At 62.0% G+C, this 23,231-nt stretch overlaps 2 protein-coding genes across 6 annotated transcripts in view; one reads left to right on the top strand and one right to left on the bottom strand.

Annotated features, from left to right (window-relative positions):
- The first annotated feature begins 98 nt into the window (after positions 1–98).
- SMIM24 (small integral membrane protein 24) lies at positions 99–6,382 on the top strand. Its single transcript, XM_051639961.1, is given in 7 exon segments — positions 99–290; positions 789–906; positions 1,041–1,079; positions 1,260–1,338; positions 5,091–5,250; positions 5,521–5,590; positions 5,700–6,382. Coding segments are annotated over 7 exon segments (813 nt in total). The 5' UTR covers positions 99–184; the 3' UTR covers positions 5,941–6,382.
- A 1,950-nt stretch (positions 6,383–8,332) lies between these two features.
- Positions 8,333–23,231, bottom strand: part of NFIC (nuclear factor I C) — a 39,505-nt gene continuing 24,606 nt past the window's right edge. For 2 of the 5 annotated variants that reach the window (XM_051639336.1, XM_051639335.1), the window contains exons 3-11: positions 16,896–16,967; positions 16,362–16,436; positions 16,111–16,234; positions 15,739–15,863; positions 13,821–13,949; positions 13,509–13,693; positions 12,030–12,189; positions 10,484–10,569; positions 8,333–8,696 (exon numbers count right to left, since the gene is read on the bottom strand). In XM_051639336.1, the coding sequence (XP_051495296.1) occupies positions 8,679–8,696; positions 10,484–10,569; positions 12,030–12,189; positions 13,509–13,693; positions 13,821–13,949; positions 15,739–15,863; positions 16,111–16,234; positions 16,362–16,436; positions 16,896–16,967 (974 nt within the window). In that variant the 3' untranslated portion in view covers positions 8,333–8,678. The remainder of the gene's footprint in view (positions 8,697–10,483; positions 10,570–12,029; positions 12,190–13,508; positions 13,694–13,820; positions 13,950–15,738; positions 15,864–16,110; positions 16,235–16,361; positions 16,437–16,895; positions 16,968–23,231) is intronic. The other 3 variants (XM_051639337.1, XM_051639338.1, XM_051639339.1) reach the window with 3 other exon arrangements.

The raw sequence follows: 23,231 nt of genomic DNA, 5'->3' as shown, positions 1-23,231 counted from the left end.
TGAGCCCAGGGAGAGGTGCTGCCTCTCCGGGGTTATGGGAGTCGCGTTGCCATGGCACTTGGTGGCAATTGTCCTCTTGAGCCCAATAAAAGCTGCCCCTTGGCCCCAGGTGCAGAGAGCAGTCCCTGCCCTCAGCCTGGCAGTGGGGAGGAGAGGAGCCCACCTGGGGGTGCAGGACCTGACCATGCCCCAGCCTGCTGCCAGCCTCTGCCCCAAAATGGTGAGGGGCTCACAGCCCCTCTCGCTCCTGCTTCTGCTCATCCTTGTCACCACCGTCCAGGGACAGGCTGGTAGGTGCTCCCAGTGCCCCCCAATCCCCTGTATCCCCACCCCCCCCCATACCCATGTGACCCATCCAGGGTGTTGGAGCAGCTCCTGGCAGACCTTCCCAGTAGGACCAGTCCGTCCCAGAGCCACAGCAGGCATCATTTTGGGGCAGAGCAGAAAGGGGCACCTTCCTGCTGTCCCCCATGTCCCCCACTGTGCCAGACACCCCTGTGCTCTACTGGGGATGTGCTGGGCTGTGTGGCTTTCTCAGCACCCAAGCGACAGTGGGGAGGGTGTGGCCATGACCACCTGCCAATGTCCCCCAGTGTCCCCTGGTGCCAGGCTCAGCACAGCCTGTGTCCACAACCCACACAATTCCCTGTGCCATGGAATGGGGGGGAGGTCCCGTCCCCTGCAGGATGGGGTTGCCCTGAAGCCATCCTCGTTCCTATCTCTGTCCCCATCCCTGTCCCTGTCCCCGTCCCCATCTCTATCCCTGTCCCCATCCCCCTGCCACGCAGGCACCGGCCCCAAGGAGCTGCAGCCCTGGCTCATTGGCCTCACGGCTGTCGTTGTCTTCCTCTTCATCGTCTTCGTGCTCCTCCTGGCCAACCGGCTCTGGCGGGTCAGGATGCGCAGGTGGGTCAGCGGGAGGGGACACATCCTGCACCCGCCCGGGGGCTGCAGGGGCCGGCTGTGCCCCCAGCTGGGAGCAGGGCGCTGCGGGGGGTGGGGCTGTCCCCGGGCACTGCTCACCCCCTGTCCCCCCGCAGGAAGCAGAACGGCCTCCAGGAGACCCCGGGGATCAGCAGGTACCACGGCCGGGCAGTGCGGGGCTGGAACCGCACCCCTAGGCTGGGCCTCGATTGTCCCCTAGGGATGGTCACCTGCCGGCGGTGCCATGTGTGGTTCTGGCGGTGCCATACGTGACCCGGGGTGCCCTTGTGCCGGGGGTGTCCCCTCACCCCACCGCTGCCCCACTGCCTCCCCAGGCTGGAGCGCACTGGCCGTGTCAACCCGGCGGCTGAGAAGGAGAGCGACGAGGAGAGCGACGGCGCGGAGCGGAGCAAAGCAACGCCGCTCTGAGGGGGTACCCGTCCCCCGCCCCCCGAGACCCGGCTCTGGGGACGCCCCGTCGCCGCCGCACCCTCAGTCCGCTCCGCGGGGCGCGGATCCGAGCCGGGTTTTGCGGAACCGCCACCGGGCGGGCCGGGCCGTGGCTGCCACCAAGACCCGGCACGGATCAGCTGCCCGCCGGAGTGGGACGGGGAGGGTGGGAGGCGGGGCCAGAAGCAGGGACCCCCCCGCTCCCGCCGCGGGGCATCGCGTCCGTGGGAGCGGATGTCCCCGGCTGTACCCTAGTAAAGGTCCCCAACCTGCCCTGGTGTCACGTGTCTGGTGTCACCGTGCTGGGAGCGTGGGGCTGTTCCCCGGGCTCTGCACCCCCAGGATGGGGCCCGAGGGTGGGGTGCGGGGGCGCCCCCAGGGGCCACAGAGACAGGGACACTGTGGGGCTCCTGGGATGCGACAAACTACCGGGCCTCAGTGACACCAGCACGGCGGAGAGCGGCTGCGCAGCCCCGTCGCTGTGCCCTGACCCAGGCGTCCTGCCCCGCAGCGGGGACCGCGCACTGGGCACCCGCGGGTGTCACCAGGCTCTGGGGCCTGCCCGGGGGGGTGTCCTGAGCAGCACTTCAGGACGGCAACAAAGGGTGCTGCAGAGCGTCGGCACACGAGGCCACGCGGGTGAGGGCAATGACGTCATGCAGCCGATGATGTCACATGCACGAGGTGATGATGCAGAGGAGGCAGCAGCGCTGTGTGCCCAAGTGAGCCCACGACTGCACCCGTGTCCTCACTCCCGCGTGTTCCCTCCCTCCCCCGTCACCCCAGCCCCACCTCCCACCGCCCCCCGAGTGGGGTGCGGGTCCCCCCAGGGGCGCTGCTGCCGGCTCAGCCACCCTCCCCATCCGGGCCAAGAGCACCCTTGGTGGGCACACTCTTCCTGGGGTGATGGGCACCCACTGCCTGGCACAGCTCTGCTCCAGTCCACCCAGTCCCTCCCAGCTGGGACACCCGGCTCCTTCCCAGGCCGGGTGTTGTGCCTCAGTTTCCCCGGGGGGCAGCGAAGGAAGGGCGGAGGCGGGCTGGAGTTGAAGCATAGCTTGTTTAATTTTTATACATTTTTTTATTTTTTGTCTTTTTTTTTTTCCTTTTCTTTTTTAATCTTTTTTTTGTGTGTATGTCAGGTTTTTTTTCCTTTTTTGTTTTTTTTTTCTTCTTTTTTTTGTCTCTTTTTCTCTTTTTTGCATAAGGGAGGGGGAGAGAAAAACAAAACAAAACAAAAAAAACGAAAAAGCCGACAAAAATTAAAAACAAAACAAACAAACAAAAAAAAAACAACAAGAAAAAGCCCAAAACGAACAAAAAGAAATAAAACCCAAATCCATAGTCACGGTCAGTAACTGGTATGTAGGCAGGAGCGGCGACTATCGGTAATGGCTGCGTAAATGGTAATAATCAAATATCGTGAAGCACCAGGGAGGCGAGCGGGGGGCTCGGGGAGGGGCGGGGGGGTCGTCATGCAGGGCCCGGGGGGGGCACGGCCGGGGGGGGTGGTCCCAGCCCCGGCTCGCAGCCCTGGTGCGCTCGGCGGGTGTAACGGCTGCGGCAAGCGAGAAGCGAGAATCCGGCTAACTAGTAAAATATAACTGCGAGGGAGGGGGCACCCCCCGCGCCCCGTGTTTGGGGGGGGGTGTGTGTGTGGGGGGGTGGGAGATACCCCCCGAAAAGGCGGGCGAGGGCAGCCGGCGGCGCGGAGGCACCTGCGGCGGGATTTTTGGTATGGGTCTGAGTCGTGGTCCCACCGGCTGCCGCCTCGACGCCTTTTTGGGGCGGTTTCTCTCCTTTTGCCGCTCTTTGCCCGGGGGGGCTGCAGGGATTTGGGGAAGGGGGGGGGGGGGGCGGGCGGGGGGGCACCCAGAGGTGCTGCCCACCCCAGCCGGCGGCGGGAGCCCGGGGGACACAAAAGCAGCAATTCCAAACTCATAGTACAAAAACCAAAACAAACAAACAAACAAAACACAAAAAAAACCCCCAAACAACAACAACAAAAAAAACCCCAGAAACAAAACAACAACAAACAAGACATATATATATATATAGGGAATTTTATATATATATATATATATATATATTCCTTTGCGCTTTAAAGTACCTTAACTGTGTTGTCAGCCCGCAGGGACCCGCGCCCACCTCCGGTCCCTGCAGCCCCATATATATATATGTGGAGAGAGATATATATATATATGTACAGGTTATTTTTTTTTTTCTTTTAATATTTTATTTATAGGTCACAAGGACTATTTTAAACTAATTCTTTTTAAGCCGACGAGCCCGACTAAAAACCCTCTAGGAGAGACTGTAGTGCATGAAACCCCCGCGGGAGCCCCGGGCGCGGTGATTGTCGAGCGGACCCCCCCTCCATGTCCCCCCCACGAACCCCCGCATCCTGCCGGGATCCCCCCCCTGGAGCATCCCCAGGGATAACGGGACACCCCCCTCGCCCCGGCTTTGCTCTCACCCCGATCACCGAGCCCAGAGGCCGCGGGGGGAGGAAAAAAAAAATAAAATTAGGGAGAACAATTAAAAAAATAAACATAGTAAAAAATTAGTGGTGGTCCCCCCCTGTCCCCGCGTGAGCGGTGTCCCCCATGGAGGGGTCCCGTGGGGGGGAGTTTGCATATTCCCTTTGGGCAGAGCCGGGGGGGGGGGAGATGCGGCCCCGGAGTGGTGGGTGTCGGGGGGAGCAGTGCAAAAACCCCGGGGGTGCTGGGGACTCCCCGGACCCCCAAGGGAAAGGCCCCGGCCCGACACCCCCCCCCCCCCCCCCCCCCCGCTGCCTCCCTCCAGGTTAGGGGAGGGCGCGTCGAGTTGATTTTTTTTTGCCTTTTTTAAACATGTTTTAAGGTGCTTTTCTTGCCGAGGGCGGGTTTTGGGGGGGCCGCGGGTGCAGCCCGGCCAGGCGCGCTGTGGGCCCCGGGTTGATGGCGGGGGGGAAGGCAGCAAAAGGGGGGTGGAGGGGGACCCCAGCCGGTGCCCCTGGGGGGCCGGGGGCTTCCTGGGGGCGGGGGGTCCAGGCCCGAGGGACGCCAGCGCCTCTCGCCTGCCCCCGGCCCCACGGTCGCAGGGGGCTGGGGCGGGGGGGCCGCCCCGGTGCCCCCCGCCCCCCCCCCCCCCGCTGGCTGTCACTGTCACCACTGAGAAATGCTTTTTTTTTTGCTTTGAGCTGAGACTTTTCTAGCCTTAAAACCCCTTTTAAAAATTATTTCCTTTAAAAATTTCCTTCCCCTCCCCGATTTTCTCTCTTCCTTCGTTTTCTTTTTGTTTGTTTTGGTTTTGTTTCAATTCCATTTTTGTGCTGTCTCCCCCCCCCCCCCCCCCCCCCGCTCCCCGCCTTGCATTGTCCTTGCAGAAATCAATACTGCACCTTGCATCAAGAAGAGTCACCCAAGGATGTTCCCCCGCCCTGTGGGACCCCCCGAGAAACCGGTGGGCGACACCCCGGCGGGATATCGGGGACACAACCCCCCTCCTCCCCCCCCATCCCCTACTAATACTTTTGGATACACACACAAAAAAATAAAATTAAAAAAAAATGCTGACGACGACGTTTCTTCATTACAAAGCAGCAGTGACACGCGGTGCCACCCGCCCATGGGTGTCACGACCCGCATCAGTCCTCAGCCTCAGGGGAGGGGGAGCTGGGGGGGGCGGGGGTTGTCTCTTTCTCTCTCCGGCCTGCGGGACGCTTGGGTTTTAAGGCAAAATCTGGATTTTTTGGCTGTGTCGGGACCCCGCTCAGCAGTTGGTGCAGCAGGGAACAGGCAAAGGGACAGCGGGAGGGGACATTGTCCTGCGGGACTCGGCCCGTTCCCTGCGGCACCGGCCGGACCCCCGAAGATGAAGCCGATGGGGATGGAGGTGGGGAGGGGGCTGCGACCCCCATGACACCAGCCCTGGGTGGGGGGGGGCCCAGCTACATTCACACGGTTCCATTCCTGTCACGAGAGCAGCTGGGCTCAGCCCTCCCGGCCCTGTGCCCCACTGGAAACCAATTGAAAAGGCGAGGGTCCCCCTAGGGGGGGGGAAAGGGATGCTGTGACCCCCCCCCCCCTCCAAGGGCTCAGCCATGGGTGTCTCCATCCCTGGTCCCCCCCCATGGTGACCCCGATCGCATCCTCGTCCATCCAGCTGTGCCCGGATGCCTGGGTTCCCCCGACCACTACGCGGGGGATGGAGCTCTGACCCGGGGGGGGAGCGGGTGGGGGGCAGGTGTTCCTGTCCCGGGGTGGGGGGGGGTCCCTGCCGCCTCCCGCCTCACTGCCTTTGGTTGCTGTGAGCAGAAAACCGAAATGAAAACCCCCCGAAAGGGAAGGGGAAAAAAAAAAAAAAAAGGAAAACAAATAAAAAGAATAGAAAAGAAAAAGAAGAGAGAGAGGCAAAGCAAAGGGGGGGGCGCGACCCCCCCGGCCCCCCCGAGCGGCTATTGCATATTCCGATGTGTTGGCGCAGAGGATGCGTCGCTATTACCAACTGGAAGACGTTTCCGAAAGGGGGGGGGAAAATCTCTTAAAAAATAGCAATAATAAAAATAATAATAATCATCATTGAGAGAAAAGGGACTTTTCCGGCCGAGAAGAAGCCATGCAGGAGGCGAGGGGGGGGCGGCCGCCCCCGGCCCCCCCGGCCCCCCGGGAGCCCCGGGCATGCAGCGACTCCCTCGCACTGATATCGGGTCCGGTAATACTTAGTCTCCGAAGGCAAAGGCACATCATGTGGTAGAAAATTTCGTGCAAATTAGGAAAACATGAATTATTTTTTTCTTTTCTTTTTTTTTTTACGGCTTTTTTTTTTCCTTTTCTACAGATTTTTTCCTTTTTTTTTTTCCTTTTTTTTTTTGTTTGATTTTTTTTTTTTGTCGGTCATTTTTTTTTGTTTGTTTCTCTGTTGCTGAAGGGGGGGAAGGTCGAGCCGGTTAATACAGTCTGCCATGCACAGCATCAGCCAGCCGCGGCTGGGTTGAGCCAGGTCACCAGATCCTGTTAAAGCACCATGCAGTTTATTTGTCTTTTTTTTTTTTTTTTCAATGTCTTTTTTTTTTTTTTTTCTCCACGTGTTTCTTTCCTCAGATCTTTAAAAAAAAACAAAAAAAAACAAGCAACCAAAAAACAAAACAGGTTTCCCTCTCCGTCGAGCACTTTTTTTGTTGTTGTGTGTTTTTGTTGTTGTTGTGTTGGGTGGTTTTTTTTTTTCCTTTTTCCTTTTTTCTTTTTTTCTTTTTTAAAATTTTTTTTTGGGTGGGTTTTCTCCTTTTCTCGTCCTCTTGGATGATGGTTGGTTGGGTTTTTTTTTTTGTCTCCTGGGATTTCTTGCATCAGCCCTTTCCCCGGTGCCGCGCCGCGGGTGGGCAGGATCCGTCCCGGGGGGGTGGGGGTGGGAAGCGGGCACAGCGCGGGGGGGGTGGGGAGCAGTTGGATGCGATGCCGGGTGGTCCACGGGGCAGCTGTGGGTGCCAGGGGTGGGGGCCCGGCGGGTGGCAGCGGTGGCCTCGGCGATGTCCCTTCAAGCCATCCCACGGTGGCTCCTCTCCCTCATCACCCGTGGGGTGTCCCCTGGGGTCCGTCTGGGGACACACGCGGGGTCAGTCTCCTCCGTGGCTGCCGCAGTCTCGCTGGAGACGCCGGGTGCCTTCGTCCTCCTCTTCCTCCTCCTCGGCTGCCGCGCGGGTCCCTCTGCTCTAAGGCACTGCCACGTCCCCGCGTCCCCTGCCCGGCCCGCCCGCCAGTGCGGGGGGACAGGGACAGCCGGGGGCGCCGGGACCCCTCCCCGCAGCAGTTCAGGCACTTGACGCGGGGCTGGGGACCCGGGGGGGTCTGGCTCTGCCCCGGGGGGGTCTGGCTCTGCCCTCGCTCAGGCTCCTTTTCTCCATCCTTTTGTATTTAAAAACAAAAACAACACCCCAAAACCCCCCCAATCCGGCCGTCCCGGCAGGCCAGTGCCGGGGGCTCCATCTCCTCCTCTTCCTCCTCCTCTTCCTTTTTTGTGATTTTTTTTCCTTTCCTTTTCTTCTTTTCTTCTTTTTCTTGTTTTTATCTTTTTTTTTTTTTTGACGATTCCCTCTTAAAAGTGCATTTCCTACAAAAATGTGCAACACGCGCGCACCCCCTCCTCGCCCCCCCCTCCTCCCCCCCCCCCCGGTCCCTGTCCACAGGAATGCATAGCTCAGACACACGGACACACGCCCCCCCCCACCCCCCGGCCCCTCCCCCCCCCCCGGCGCAGGGACACGCAGGGAGGCGCTGGGACACGCGTGGGGACAGGTGGGGACAGTGCACGGCGAGGAAGGCATTGCAGAGAGACGACGAGCGGTGCCCCGGCCCCACGGTGGCAGCCTGGGTCCTGCTGGGGCAGTGGTGGCAGCACCTCATGACATGTCCCCACGGGAATCGGGGGGTGCCACCCCTTTTATGACTGCCCCCAGCTCGGCCCATGCACCCTCCATGACCCCAAGCGCCCTGTGACATCTGCTTGTGACACAGCCAGCCACTGTGACACCCGCATCACCGCAGCACTTTTCCACTGCAGCGCCACGTCACGGTGTCACCACGTCACGGTGTCACCACGTCACGGTGTCACCGCAGCACGTGTCCCCGCAGCGTGGTGTCGCTCGGCCCCGAGGCACAGAGCATCACATCGCCCTGATGGCGAGCGCGGACACATCCACTGGGGACCAGCAGCAGGAGGCAGCCCCTCCTGCCCCCCCAAATCCCCACCCCAGCCCCGGGGCCCCCCGAGTGTCTGCGTGGGGCTGGGGGGGTGGCAGAGGGGTTTGATCTTTTCTACTCACATAGAGGCAAGAACGAGAGTCAGGAGTCGTTTGCATATCCGACCCTCCGGCCGGCAGGCTCTGGCGCCGCAGCTCCGCTGCCGCTCCGGGAGGCATCGCTGGCACGAGTTGTGTCAGGTCTCGGCACGGCGCCAGCCAACGGGGCAAATAATAGTGTGGTTTTTTTCTTTTTCTTTGTTTTTTTCTGTTTCTTTGTTTTCCGGCGCATCAGCGGGGGTGTCCGGGGCGTGGGGGGGAAGGTCCTCCTGGGATGGGTTGTTGTTTTGTTTGTGTGGGTTTTGTTGTTTTTTTTTTTTCCTTTTTAAAAAAGTTTGATCCTTTTCCTTCTTCCTTTCCCTCACTCTTTCCTTCTGGTGTGGGTTTCGCTTGTCGTCGTCGTCGTGGTGAGTCCGCGCTCTCCGTCGTCACCGCAAGGCTGGGCCTGGTGCTCGGGGACGGGGATGTTCCTCTGGGGGTGCCTAAAGCAGAGGAGGAGGGAGGCGAAGGGGCGGCACGGCGGCGGTTATCCCAGGTACCAGGACTGCCGGGAGAGAGGAGAGAGGCTGGGTTAGTGCTCACGGCCGTGAAGCCGCTTGTCCCCCCGGCCTGTCCCCCCTGTCCCCGGGCTCAGCTCGTCTCCCTGTCCTGCCTGAGGCTGCCAGCCCCCGACCTGCACTGAGCTGGTCAGGCCTCTGCGCCGGGGCCACCCGCGTCCCCCTTGGTGACCGGTCTCTCTGTGCCTACAGGGCGAAGACGATGCTCCCCCGGGAAAGGTCCGCGGAGGGATGGGTCGGGGGAGGGGTGGCCCCCTGCCACCCTCCCATTGTCTCCTTCTCCCCAGCCCCAAGTTCAAGTTCGTCCCCGATTACCTCATGTCTGGTTTCCGTTGGCAACGAGACAGCTCGGGGCCGCTGCTTCCCTTAACCCTTCCCAGTCCCACCACACATGACCTGAGAGCAGCAGGTCTCAGCTACCCCTGCAGGGACGCGAGACACCGTTTTGTCTACCTTGTGCCTCAGTTTCCCCACACGGAGCATCCTCGAGCCCTGAGGTGGCTCCCGGAGTGTAACCAGACACATGCGCACAGGGACAGACACCCTGGGGACGTGGGGCTGCAAGTGACTGTGACCCCCGGGGTCTGGGGGGTGCAAAGACCCCAGCAACCTGCTCCCCTGAGGCTCTCCCAGCGCTGCCCCATGTCTCCTCTTTAGGGTCCCAAAGGCCTCGGGGTGCCCACCTACTGCAGCAGGTAGGGGGCTGCAGTCAGAGCTCGACCCCCAGCATCTGCCTCCTGCTATGCCACAGCACCCTTGGGTATCCCAGCTTGTGGTCCATGGCAGAGCACAGAGCACCTCTGGGTACCCCTGGCACAGCTCAGCACCCCAAGCACTCAGCCCCAACAGATGCAGCACCCCAGGGTGCCCCTGGCACAGCTCCATCCACACACCTATCCCACGGCCCCGGCATTGGCCTCACTGGCCGGGCAGGGCTGCAACCTCCTGCCCCTGCTGGCATGGCTGAGGCTGGCCAACTCATCTCACAAGTGAGGCAAGGTGCTGGCACTCCTGCCCTGGCCCTGCGGTGCTGCCCACGGCGCTGGCACCGGCTCACGATCTACCAGTTATAAAATATCCAGGAGAAAGGAAAAGCCCCTGGGAAGGCGCACGCTACATCCCACAGCAGCTGGAGCTGCCGGCGGGCACCAGCAGGTGAGAGTGGGGTACCCACACCCCCTGGTGAGAGGACATGTGGCCCAAATGCCCCATGTCTGGGGATGCTGTGGGCACTGGGGCAGCCCGGTTGTGCCATGCTGCCAGGCAAGGTGCCAGGCAGAGGCACAGCAGGGACCCCCCTTTGCCCTGGGGGACCCTCGGAGGCTCTGAGCCACCAGCAGTGCCTGAGGCCTCGGCACAGGGCGCCAGGTGGTGATGCCCATGGTAGCAATGCCCATGGTGGCAATGTCAAGGCAGTGATACCTACAGCAACGTGGCAATGCCAGGGCAGCGATGCCCGGGGCAGTTACATCCACAGTGGCAATGCCCACGGTGGCACTGCCCGTGGCAGCACTACTCATGGCACTGATGCCACTGCAGCAAAGCCACGGCAGAGGTGCCCACAACGGCGATGCCTGCAATGGCCACGCCCATCGTGGCGACAGCTACAGCAGCGATGCCACGGTAGGGGTGCCCATGTCACCAAGGCCATGGCAGTGACTCCCATGATGGCGGCGCTCCCGAGGGCTGTGCCTGTGGTGGCGATGCCCACGGCGATGCCACGGTGGCGGTGCCTGGGGCAGGAGGGTCCCCCCAGAAGTGTCCCCGCTCTCACCTGTGCCTGATAGATACTCCCAGGGTCCCTTGGTCCTAATCCCACGAAGGAACGGTTCGCAGGGGGCGTGCCTGGTGCAGAGTAGGCTGGGGAACAAACGAGAGCTCATTAACGGGGCTGTGGGTGGCATTGCCATCGGCCCCCCGGGCCAGGCCTGGCCTGCTGGGACAGGCACCCCGGGCACCCAGAGCTGGTGGCTGGGTGATGTCTCTGCCTGCGGGTGAGCGAAGGCTGAGGGGGCTGTGCCCACGGTGCCACCTGGGCTGGGGGGCAAGCGCAGAGCGGTGCTCTCAGTGCCGCAGCTTCCCCAGCAGACCTGAGATGGCAGCCACCAGCTCCACTCAGCTATGTCCCCCCTTTGCCACCTCCTGCCCCAGCTGGGGGTCCAGCGATGGGAGCCCTGGCCCTGCTGAGCTCCTGGGCTCAGCCCTGCTAGAGGCAGGGTGCTTTCAGGGGAGCCACTGCGCCCCGTGGGGACAGCCAGCATCCTCGGCACACATTCTACCCAGAGCCCGGGGGGGACTGGCACTGCCCAGTCCCTCCCTGTGGCCGTGGCCCTGTCACTTGCTGGGTCACGCCACCCCGAGCTCTGCCCTCCAGATCAGCCAGGCTTTGAATTCTTCACGCCACAAACCCTCAACACCCACCAGCCAGCAGCTGATGGCACACAGCAGTGGCCTGTCCCCGGGGACAGTGCCCCCGGGCAGGGCTTAACCCTCTTGGGGTGCCAGGAGGAGTCCAGTGGGTAGGGGGACAGTGACACCCCCATCATGGAGTGCAGCAATGGCACCATGTCCCACCACTGCAGCACGTGCCCTGATGCCAGCCTGCAGGTGACACCAGTGTCCCCCCTCTGCTACCACGGGCCAAAGCCCCACGAGGTGGAGCAAAGGGGGGTCTTCGCTTATCAGCCCCCACTGCTAATGACGGCCCCCCCCAGACACCTCCAGCCAAGGGCTCTGGGGGTCCCACACATCAGCCTTGCACCCATGTTGCTTCACAGCCACCGAGCAGATTGGAGTCCCCAGCGCTGGGGACCCCCACGCAGTGAGAGGATGGCAGCCCCGTGCGACGTCTCCCCCAGCCCCGGCGCCGCACCCAGGCCAGCTTCTCCCTGCACCACCAGCGGCACTGCCACTGGCCACTGGGGAAACTGAGGCACGGAGAGGCAACAGCCTCCCCCAGAAGCCCTGACCACAGCACGAGGGGTTGGGCAGGACATCAGCTTGTGGGAGCCCCACCACGGCTCTGCTCCCACTCCTCTGGCCGCCTCTGAGGGTTGTGGGGCTCAGACCGGTCCCTGGGACCAGTGCGGGACCCTTTGATTGGTGGACACAACAGCCACCTGCTCAGACCCTACCTGCTCCGACCTGCCTGAGACCCAGCAAACTCACTGTGTGCCGGCTGCCGCCCTCTCCCCGGCTGCAGGGAAGCCACCTCCACCAACATCCCTCCAGCAGCACCGAGGTGGGGAGGGGAACCTTGGGGGGGGCTGTGAGAGGAGGGGGCCGGCCGGGGAGAGGGGTGGGCGCCGCGGGGTGCTTACTGGGTGATGTCGGTGAGGTCGTCCCTCCCTCCGTGGTTGTCGTGGTGGATTTGGTGTCAGGAGAGACGGCCAAGCGGGGCATGCCAGGGGGAGGTGGCGGCGCCAGCATCTGTGTGGGCAGGTAGTGGCTGGGCACCTTCACTTGACCACTTCCATTTAACTGGGGACACAACACAGACAGAAAAACAAACAGCACAAGCCATTAGGAAGCAGGAGCAGCCCTGGCAATGCCGGCCCGGTGAGCCCCCGGTGCCACCTGGCACTAGTATGGAGCGTCCCTCACTGCTGACACGAGTTTGTTGGGTCTCAGAGCAGCCCTGAACAGTCGGCGCTGGCGACAGGGAAATGACGGCGGTGCAGGGGAGATTCGGAGGGGCTGGGGGGGTCGTGCCCCACGGCGGCGCGAGCTGGAGCCAGGGCACTGTGCCCTCCTCTCCACTAAGGGGCACCCCATGGTGCTGGAATGGCACCGGCCTCCAAAGGCTCCGGTACCAGCTCCCTGTGCCCAGGCTGGTGGGAGCTGCTCTGGATGTGGCTGGTGCCAGCCCGGCACTGCCCAGCACTGCGCTGGGGAAGCAGCCGGGCCCCTCACCCTGGTGTCGGGCCTGGCTGGTGAAGGGCAGCAGGAGGTGCTGGGCAGAACTCAGAGAGGCTCCCGAGACTCTCTGCAACTCTGGTGCACTGCAGTAGCCACCCTCAGCCCCTGGCTAGGACATGGAGGGAGCCCAGGGGTGCTGGGTGTTGGGGTGCTGAGTATAGGGGGTGCTGGATGTTAGGATGCTGGTCTGCAGGGTGCTGGGTGTTGGGGTGCTGTGTATGTGGGGTGAGGTGCTGTGTGTGGGGTGCTGAGTGCTGGGGTGCTGCGTGTGTGCGGTGATAGGTACTGGGGTGCTGGACGTGTGGGATGCTGGTGCTGGGGTGAGGGAAGGCACACAGCAGCACGGTGTGGCCGTGCCACCCCGGTGGGGATGCTGAGGGACACGGCACCGTGGCGGGGCTGACGGGTCACCCGCTGGCCTCCCAGGCCGATGGGGCACATGGGGCCTGTTGCTCCCCCAGTCCCACTGGTGGATGGTGGCTCCTCGGTGAGTGTCACACTCGAGAGCCCCCAGCCCTGGGGCTCAGCCCTGGCACTCACTGCCTTGGCTCCCCTAGAAGGCGGCACCTGGTGTGATCCAGGGGACAGGGAATGGCACCTCCACGGGTGGAGAAACACGGTGCCAACAGTGCCCGGGAGAGCGGCGCTCCCGAGCCAACGCATGGCACCCCTCGGAGCTGCGGGCACCACCGCGGCGGCGGGAACACCCAGCCAGGCTGGGCGCCAGCACTGGGGTGCCCCTGGAGCCCCCCAGCACCCGCGAGCGGCGGCGGCAGCGGCGGTGACGGCGGTGGCAGCAGACGATGCGGGGACACCCCTCTGGCAGCGAGGCCCCGTGGCGAGGTTGGTGATGGGATGCATGGATGCCACTGGGTCCTTACCGGTCCGGGCTGCTGGTTGGACGGGTCACAGGCCAAGGAGACGAGATCTTTGAGCGGGTCCTGCGGGTTGAGATGAGGCGGGTACCGGATCGCTGTGTGCGGAAAGTAGGTGGAGGCCGTCTGGGGGAGGATGGAGGTGGTGGGGAAATGCAGCGCAGACGATGGGTGTGGGCTCCGAGCAATACCTGGAGGTGAGAGTAGAAAGGGGGGGGACCCACCAGCGTCACTACAAGCTGCCACTGCCTCGACACGCACCCCCCAAGTCTCCTTCCCAGCTGGTCTGTGCCTCAGTTTCCCCGCCAGGACACTCACCGCTGTGCACCGCGATGACGGGACGGTGGTGCTGCGTGAAGCTGCTCAGCCGGGGTGAGGAGTCCTGGGGCGATGGGCTGTTGAACGGGGACTTGTCCATCTCTGTCTTCTTCACTGTGGGGGAGATGCCTGGGGACAGCGGGGCACAGTGTCACACCCCCGCACCTGCTGCAGCCCCATGACAGCCCAGGGCTGCTGCCAGCCTGGTCTGGGGTCAGGGGGCTCCTTCCTGGGGCGAGGGGCACCAGCTGGGCATGGCTGTGAGCACGTGTGTGCATGTGTAGTGTTTGTGTGTGCAGGAGAGTGTGCACACGTGTGATCTATGCGTGTGCGGGAGGGTGTGCACACATGTAAGCATCTCCAGGGGCGTACCGCAGGTGTGCACGTGCACAAGTGTGTGTGCACCAGCAGACAGATGTGCACACACTTGCATGCATATACGTGCATACATGTGTACATGTGCATGTATGTGCACCGGCACAATTGTGTGCAGCTGTGGGAGGGTGTGCACATGCACACGTGTGTGCAGGCATGTGTTCATGCACGGGCATCAGCCAGAGTGCGCATCTGTGCCTGTGTGTGCACATGTGTGTGTTTGTGTGCACACGTGTGTGTATGCTGGTGGCCCCAGCTCCACGGGTGCCCAAGTGCAGAAGGGGATGTCCCCACGGGTGCCCCCTGACCCTGCAGTGCCCCCTGGGCACCCTGTGGCTGGGGGACACGTCCTGCCATGCAGCAGGAACGGCTCTCAGGGGGGCAGGAAGGTGCTGGCAGGGGGTGACCCCTCCAGGGACCCACTCCCCCGACACCCAGGAGCCCAAGGGCCACCCCAGGGCGCGGGGCCGAGCAGGAGGGGGTGGTGGGCACCCTAATCCGCTCCCCTCCCCCCAGCGTGCCTTTAGCTCCGACCATTGGCCCAGGTCCGGTAATGGGTTTAGCCCCTTCTCAGCCGGGGGTTAGGAGGATTTCCCAGAACATCCCGTACAGGACTGCCACGAACCCCCCCCGCTGCGGGTCAGGCCACCAGCAGGGGACAGGAACACCCTGCACAACCCCCTCCAGCCACGCACCCCCGTGTGCAACACTTTGGGGAGGGGGTCACATCTCCCGGGGCTCCACTGCCCTCCCCCTGCCCCACTGAAGTGGGGCAGAATGGGGCACCATCCCCAGCATGTATGGGGCACTGTCCTGGGCCAGGACTTGCTTTCTCCCAGCCTCCAGCCCCCCCTGACTGGGCACCCCAGGTCTTTGGCAGGGCTGGGGGGCCAGATCCTGTCCCACTGCTGGGGGCATCAGGGGGCAGAACACCAGCCAAGGGGGTAGGAAGACCCGCAGAGGCACCCTGGGGCGTGGGAGCCACTGTTTGCTCTGCAGCTCTGCTTTAATTAGCCCAGCCCCCCCTTTTTCTTAATGAAAAGCTAATTGGGGCTGTCTAGACAGGAAAGGAAAAAAAAAAAAAAGAAACGGCGAGCAAGAAAGAGAGCTGGGCTGAGCTGGGCTGAGCTGGGCTGCAGCTGTGGGGCTGGGAGAGGCCAGAGTGGGGCTGGGGTGCTGGGCTGGCCATATAGAGAACACCTATAGAGAGAGCCTGTGCCTAAATGAGGGTGGGGCTATAGAAGGTCCATGGCACTTACAGGGAGCCTGTGCCCAAGCAGGGGTGGACCTATAGCAACACCTCAGCACCTACAGAGAGCTTGTGTTCAAAGGGGGGGCCCTACAGCAACCCGACAGCACCCACAGCCAGCCTGTGCTTCGGCTTGAGGGTCCTATAGCACCACCCTGGCCTGCCCAGAGTACCCGGGCTTTCCCAGGGGAGGTGTGATGATGGCAGCAGAAGAGACCTGGTGAGCTGGCTGGGCTCCCTGTGGCAGCAGGAGGGCCCCTACAGAGAGGCTCCTCTAGGGAAGGAGACACCTACCCCCTTCCATGTCTTCTGTCCAGTTGCGGCTGCTGCTGGTGGGGGAGTTGGAGGAGGTGTAGTACTCGCCCCCCGGGCTGGTGTCGATGTCATCCTCCATGGACCCCGACTTGTGCCGTTTGCTCCTGGGGGCAGGGAGGGGATCAGCACCAGCTGGGACAGGATCCAGCCACCGTGGGAAGATGGCCAGTGGCCCCAGCATCGCCCCAGCATCACCCCAGTGTTGCACTGGCATCCCCCTGGAATCCCCCTGGTATCTCCCTGGCATCCCCCTGGCCCTGGCACTGCCCCAGCCATGGCTTCATCCCGACATTGCTTCAGCCCTGGCACCACCCTGCCCCCAGGGATAGCCCCCCCCGGCAGAGCACCTACCCGCTGGAGGAGGTGCTGGGCAGTGTCCTCCTCATGCCGGTGCTGGAGGGGTTCAGGTCATAGGCCAGGTGGCCCTGCAGCTCCCCCAGGGAGAAGTTGGGCCCTGTGCCCGTCACCACCGGCGCTGCAGGGAGAGATCGGGGTCAGGGAGGGCCTGGCACTGCCCCCGCCTGCCAGGGAGGGGACCCCCACGGGATGCTGCCATGATCCCAGGCAGCTGGCAGGGAGTGCGGCATCACGGTGACACTTACTTCGGGACACCTGGATGAGCTCGGTGACACTGAACACCCCTGAGGTGACGAAGCTTTCCTGGAAGTCTGTTGAATCTGTGCAGGAGAGAGGAGGGAGCATTGAGGGGAGGGACAGGACCAGCCCCCCTGCTCCCCCTGGTCCTGTGGGGATGCTCAAGGGCACCCAACATCCCTGAATCCTCTGGAAGGACCCCAACAGGCCCTCCCTGCCAAGGGCACTCCAGGGCTCCTTGGTGTCTCAGTTTCCCTGTGGCTGAGAATGCTGACAGGGTTGGGATCTGTACCCCCAGCATGGGACCCCCATGGTAGTTGCTGTCCCGAGGGGACATGGCCCTGGCAGGTCTCTGCCAGCTGTGGGACAAGGCTGAGGCTGTGCCCAGCTCAGTGAGGCTGCTGGGCAGTGGCTATCAGGGGCTGTGGAGCACTGAGGCAGCTGCAGGAGGAGCTGGCATGAAGGCCATGAGGGGCTGTCCCCACCACAGGGACCCTGGGGATGGGCTCAGGTGTCCCTTGTCCCCTGCCCACCCTGCTCACCCAGCGTGATGGGTTTGCTGTCCTCCTGATCTGAGCCGATGCCTGTCCGGGGGCTGCTGCTCTGCTCTGCATCTGCAAGAGGAAAAAAAACACCGTCCTGTGAGTGCCCTGTGCACTGGTACCACCTGGGATCCCTGCCGGTCCAGTGCCTCCCTCGCCGCTCTGCTGGGGGGGGAAACTGAGGCACGCTGCGGCCAGCAGCTCCCACCCCACAGGGGGATCATGACTGAGCCAGCACATTCTCAGCCACTGGGAAAGAGTCACCAAGCATCCCTTCCTGGGACAGGAATGGGGACACTCCAGCACTGGCATGTGGGACACAGGTGGAGGAGGGAAACCCATGGCACCCAACGTGCCCTGAGGCAGGGTGACAGCCGCCTGGCTCTCCTCCTGCCTTCTCTCCTCCCTCCAGCCACTCCTGTTACCCATTCCTGCCACACCGGGCAGTGTCACCACGCTGGTGATTGCCCCATGGCAGCTCATCCTGCCTCCCCCAGCCCCCCAGAGGGCAGCAGGGCCCTGAGGCAGCACCCACTCGTTCCCATCCCTGAAGCCCCCGCTGACCCTGCTCCGTATCAGCTAAAAATAACCCGTCTCAGACGCTGTGCTCAGCGGCACCGGCACATTCCGGCACTGGCACATTCTGGCACCATCACATTCCGGCACTGTACGCGGCACCGCATGGCTGAATCACCCTCCGGCTCCCCGTGCTGCGCCAGGCCGTGAGCCAAGCTTGGGAGCTCCCAAAACCCTTGCAAAACTTTTGCCGTGTATTCCCCCCACACACTCCTTGTCCTTCCTCCTGCTCCCCCGCCCTCCTCCTCCTCCCACCCCTTGGCCTTCGGCACTTCACTTTCCCAGCTTTCGCTGATGCTGGGAAAGGGCCGTGACAACCCAACCACGGCCATCAAAGCAGCGCCCGCTGCTGCTTGCCCGCCTGCCGTGGCTTGGGGTTTTTTCCCTTTCTTTCATTTTTTCCCCCATTCCCCCCCCCGGTCCCAGCCTGGTGCTCCCTTCACACACGGAGCAGTGATTTTTAGCAGGCCAGACTGAGCCGGGTGGGCAGCAGGACTGTGCTGCCCCCCACCCCAACACCCCCCAGTGCTGCTTGACGCTGAATGCAGCCATTTTGTCTCCCTCCCCAGTTGCCAGCGTCCCTCCCCACCCTGTCCCCACGCCAGCCTGGCAGCCCAGTCATGCTGGTGGCCCCGTGGCATCTCGCCCCAACGCCGCAGCCCAGCACCGGCCAGCTCGGTGCTGGCCCCCTTGCCCGCATGCTTGGCTCCCTCCAGGCAGCCATTTTAGGGAGCAGAAACTCCCCCAGTGATGGGCGCACGGTTTTTTTTTCTCCCCTCTTCTCTCAATTTCCCCCCATCCCCACCCCCCGCTTTTTTATTCCTGTTTCAAAAGCCCCCGCCTGCCCAAGCGCGTGGGAGTGGGCAGGGGGAACGAGCTGGGGAAGGGGCCAAGCAGCGGCGCAGACCCCCTGAGCACCCGGACGTGGCCTCTCCTCGCCCCTTCAAACACCAAACCTCCGCAGCTCTGGAAGTGGTTAGTGGTGGAGCCCGGCCAAGGCGCAGGGCGGCGGCCGGCGGTGACAGCCCCACAGCCACCCCAGATCCCTGGGCCTCCCCCGATGTTGCCTTGCGGCTCCCGGGCCCCCTGCTTGCTCCCCAGGCAGCACCTAGGGGTGCTTGGCTGCTCAGAAGCCCCCTGGGCCATGCCCTCACCCGGCAGCCTCTGAGGTGCCTCCACAGCCCACAGCACCTCCCACTGCTGCTGGACCTCAGATAGGCTGCGTGGACCCTGCTCGTCCTGAAATACCCCACATGGACATTTTCCTCACCCCCAGATGCCCCACATGGATGGTATCTCAGCCCAGGATGCCCCACACAGACCCTTCCTCATTCCCAGATGCTGCAAGTGGACCTTTGCATCCCCAGGACACCTGACACAGCCCTTTGCTTCCCCCAGAGCTGCCCCGGTCTGGTCTCTGCTCCCCCAGGGCTCTCCCAGCTGCCCCCTATGTCCCTGTGTCCTCCATACTCTTCCACCAGCCTCACCCTGACCCAGCACAGCCCACACCAGCTCACCCACCCCTGTTCCTGGGGGGCACCCTAGGGTCCTTCCTCCCCAACCCCAGCATCTCAGTCCCAGCTGCAGCCCCTTAAGGAGCTCTGGGGACTTTCCCAAGCAGCAGGACTGTCCCCTCATGGCACTCTTGTGTCCCTGCTGGCAGAAGCACATGAGGAGGGGGCAGTGGGCTCGGTGCCCCCCCAGCTGCCAGCGGTCCTTGCCGCCGGGCTGGGCAGGCTTGCCAGCAGCTCTCTGGCTGGCTCCTGTGGCGTGGAGCAGCTGGGCCAAACTCTGCTCCCTCCGCCATGTGACGGCTGCCGGCCCGCGCGCCATAAAATGGCGAAGGGATCACTGGGCTTCCCCTGCTCCCCGCAAGGGGTGTTTGGGGGGCTGGGAGGTGAGATCCAAACCCAGCACCCAACATGTGGCTCAGCTGCAGCGGAAAGGCAAAAGAGCTCCCAGTGCCCCTTGGGTCATCCTGCAAACCCTCTGCAGCCCCTGGGGCTGGGCTGGGGGATGGAGTTGGGGGGGTGGGGCTGCTGCCACACTGCGGGGAGCCCAGGGGGAGGGGGTACAGTGCTGGGGTCCCCCCTGGTGAGGAGGGGTAGAGCACTTGGTGTCCAAACAGGTCGATCCAATCACTTTTAAAAATAGCAAAGCATGTGCCCAGGAGGGGGATGAGGGTGCCTGGGGGGACGATGGGGGTTCCCAGGCTCCCGGCCACGCGTGCAGCCTGGACTGATGCCACCCATTGAATTATGGATTCCCAGCACCTCGGCCTGGTCCATGGGAACGACCACTGGGCAGCAGGGCCAGCCCTGGGAGAGGGGTCTCTGCAGGCCGGGTGCGGGAGAGCCCTGGCTCAGTGCCTGAGCACTGACAGGAACAGGGCACGGTGTTACCGGCAGCAGCGCGGGCGCAGGCGCAGAGCCGGGAGGATACTCGGGGCTGGCGGAGCTGCTGGCGCCGATGTGAGGGCCCCAGCCCCCGCCGGCGAGGGCAGCAGCCTTCCTCCACACCACCCCCCCCAGCTCTGGAGATGGGAGAGGGCTCAGCACCACTGCCTGCAGGCTCCTGTCCCCTGCCTCAGTTTCCCCTGGGGCCGGCTTGGGGCTAAGTCCTCCAGGGAATTGCCCCCCTGCCTCTCCCTCAGCGGCAGCGCAGCCCTGGCACCTACCCAGGAGCTGCCCCCGTAACTCTCCCTGTACCTATGACCAGCCCATCCCCACAGGAGCATCACTAGGGCCCAGAGTGAACATCCTGGTCGGGGCAGGGGACATCTGGAGACCTGAGGGAGCCTGGGTACTGTGGGGCAGTGGCCCTGCGGGAAGGGATAGAGGTGGGGGAGGCTGGTGTGGGGCCATAATCTAGGGCACCTTCCATGGCAGACCCCCAGGACTCCCCACCCACAGTGCCCTCGACTGGTCTGAGCAGCACTGTCCATCCCACTGTCCATCCCACTGTCCATCCCACTGCCCATCCCGCTGCCTGTCCCTCTCCCCATCCCTCTCCCCATCTCTCTGCCTGTCCCCCCAGGGCTGCCCTTACATAAACCCCTTGTATAACCTCCTTTATATAATGCCCCGAGAAGCACCGTGTGCGCCGGATAAATCCCAGCTCAGCTGGGCCACTGGTGTGCTGGGGGCGCCGGACCCCTCCACCCTGCCCTCCGTAATGCCCGCTCCCCCACCAGCCCCCCCCGCCCTGCCCTCCATAACCCCCCCCCCTCCCCCAGTCCCCCCGCCCTGCCCGGAGGGCTGCGGGGCTCTGCGGGGGTGAGACGAGTTTGCTGGGTCTCAGCCCGCCCTCTGCCAGCCGGCGGATGCTGCGGGGGAGGGGGGGGAGCAGATTCTCCTCCCCCAGCCCAGCGCAGCCCCGGGGGGGGTCCCGGCCGGAGGCACCTCCCGGGGCGGGGGGGGGGTGATGGGCCCCGCTGCCACGTCGCCCGGCCGCAGCCAGCTGGCCCGGGCGGGAGGAGGTTGGGCCGGCGCTGGGAGCGGGTTTGTCCTCGGCCGACCCCGGCTGGCGAGGGGCGGGGGACGCCTGGAGGACGCCGGGGGGACGCCGGGGGGACCCCCCCAGGCCGGCGGCGCGGCCGCCCCCTCACTCGGCTCTGCCAGGCCTGGGCCAAATCCAAGCGCTTGCGGAGGCGAGAAGGGACAGATGGCAGCGGACAAAGGGACGGGGGAGTGGGACCGACAAAGGGACGGCTGAGTCTCCCTCCCCGGGACCCCCGCTCCGCGGAGCGCTGGCACCCAGCCCCTGCACCCTGGGGAAGGGGAGCTGCTGCTGGCAGGGGATGGGAGAGGAGAGAGGGAAAGGAGAGAAAGGGAAAGAGGGAGAAAAAGGGGGAAGTGAAAGTGGAGAGAAAGGGAAAGGGGAGAAAAGAGAAAAGGAGAAGAAAAAGAAAAAAGAGAAGAAAAAGGGAAAGGAAAAGGAAGAGGAAAAGGAGAAGAAAAAGGAAAAGAAAAAGAAAAAGTGAAAAAGAAAGAAAAAGAAAAAGAAAAAGAAAAAGAAAAAGAAAAAAGAAAAAGAAAAAGAAAAAGAAAAAGAAAAAGAAAAAGAAAAAGAAAAAGAAAAAGAAAAAGTGAAAAAGAAAAAGTGAAAAAGAAAAAGAAAAAGAAAAAGAAAGAAAAAGTGAAAAAGAAAAATAAAAAAGAGAAAGAGAAAATGAAAAAGTGAAAAAGAAAAAGTGAAAAAGAGAAAAAAGAAAAAGTGAAAAAGAAAAAGAATGAGAAAAAGAAAAAGTAAAAATAAGAAAGAGAAAAATAAAAATAAAAAGAAAAAGAAAAAGAAAGAGAAAAAGAAAGAGAAAAATAAAAATAAAAAGAAAGAGAAAAAGAAAGAGAAAAAGAAAGAGAAAAATAAAAATAAAAAGAAAGAGAAAAAGAAAGAGAAAAAGAAAAAGAAAGAAAAAGTAAAAAAGAAAAATAAAAAAGAGAAAGAGAAAACGAAAAAGTGAAAAAGAGAAAAAAGAAAAAGTGAAAAAGAAAAAGAATGAGAAAAAGAAAAAGTGAAAAAGAAAAAGAAAAAGTAAAAGAAAAATAAAAAGAAAAAGTGAAAAAGAAAAAGAAAAAGTAAAAGAAAAAGAAAAAGAAAAAGTGAAAAAGAAAAAGAAAAAGGGAAAAGAAAGAAAAAGTGAAAAAGAAAAAGTGAAAAAGAGAAAAAAGAAAAAGTGAAAAAGAAAAAGAAAGAGAAAAAGAAAAAGAAAAAGAAGAAAAAAAAGAAAGAAAAAGAAATTAAAAATAAAGAAAGAGCTGACAGTGAGAAAGGGGGGAAGGAAGGGAAAGCAGAAGACAGGAGGGCAGCAGGGCAGGAGAAGGGAGATGAGGTAGGGGGACACCCCAGCTCTGTAGGGGCAGCCAGAGGGTCCCAGGCTTGGCCTCTGTCTGCTCTGGACAGACCTGCCCTGCGCAGCTGCTGGGGGCTGCCAGCATCTCAGTGCCCCACCAACCCCAGCCCCACAGCACAGCCCCATGGCACGGCCCCAAAGCACAGCCCCACGGCACAGCCCCATGGTACAGCCCCATGGCACAGCCCCACAGCACGTCCGCAAACCACAGCCCCATGGCACAGCACAGCCCCACGGCACAGCCCCACAGCATTGCCACAGTCAGCCTCCCCTCAGAGTCCCACGGGTCCCCTCCATAACCCCCCTTGACTCCCCCCAGCCCCTGTATCTTTCACTCCCCCCACCACCGCAGACATCGCTCCCAGTGCATTGTGGGAATCTCCCTCCCCGGGCCGAGGCCTGAGGCAAACCAGGGATGAGCAGGAGCAGGTCCAAACCCTTCCTGGGGCTGGCTGAGACCCCAGCGAGGGGCCAGCGTGGTTGGGGACCTCAGGCCACAGGTGTCGGTGCCAGACTGGCTCGAGGGCACAGTGGCACATTGTGGGGCTTGGCAGTGTCTGTTCCCCCCCTCCATGCCCGCAGCTACCAGCAGGGGGGGAAGCACCGTGGGCATCTGCCACCCCAGCTGTCCCCTGCCAGCACAGCGTGGAGCTGGGCGCCTGGCCAGGATGGCAACTGTGGCCCCGGGGAGGGCACAGTGCTTGCCAGCTCGGAGAGGATGTCGGGTGGCAAAGGCGGGGGACGGCAGGTGCTTGCAAGACAGAGCTCACTCATTTTGTATTCATCGGGTGTTGAATGGGGTGGGGAACCACTCTGGTCCCTCGTCCCCCCAGCCCCAGCCCCACAGGCCATGACACCCCCTGCCAGGTCCCCAGCAGGCACTGCTCCCCCCAGCCAAGGCTGCGGGG

This window comes from Apus apus, chromosome 24, assembly GCF_020740795.1.
Source record: "Apus apus isolate bApuApu2 chromosome 24, bApuApu2.pri.cur, whole genome shotgun sequence".
In the NCBI taxonomy this organism is placed as follows: domain Eukaryota; kingdom Metazoa; phylum Chordata; class Aves; order Apodiformes; family Apodidae; genus Apus; species Apus apus.
Note: the sequence above shows the minus strand (reverse complement) of the source record. Positions and strands in the feature narration are given on the sequence as shown.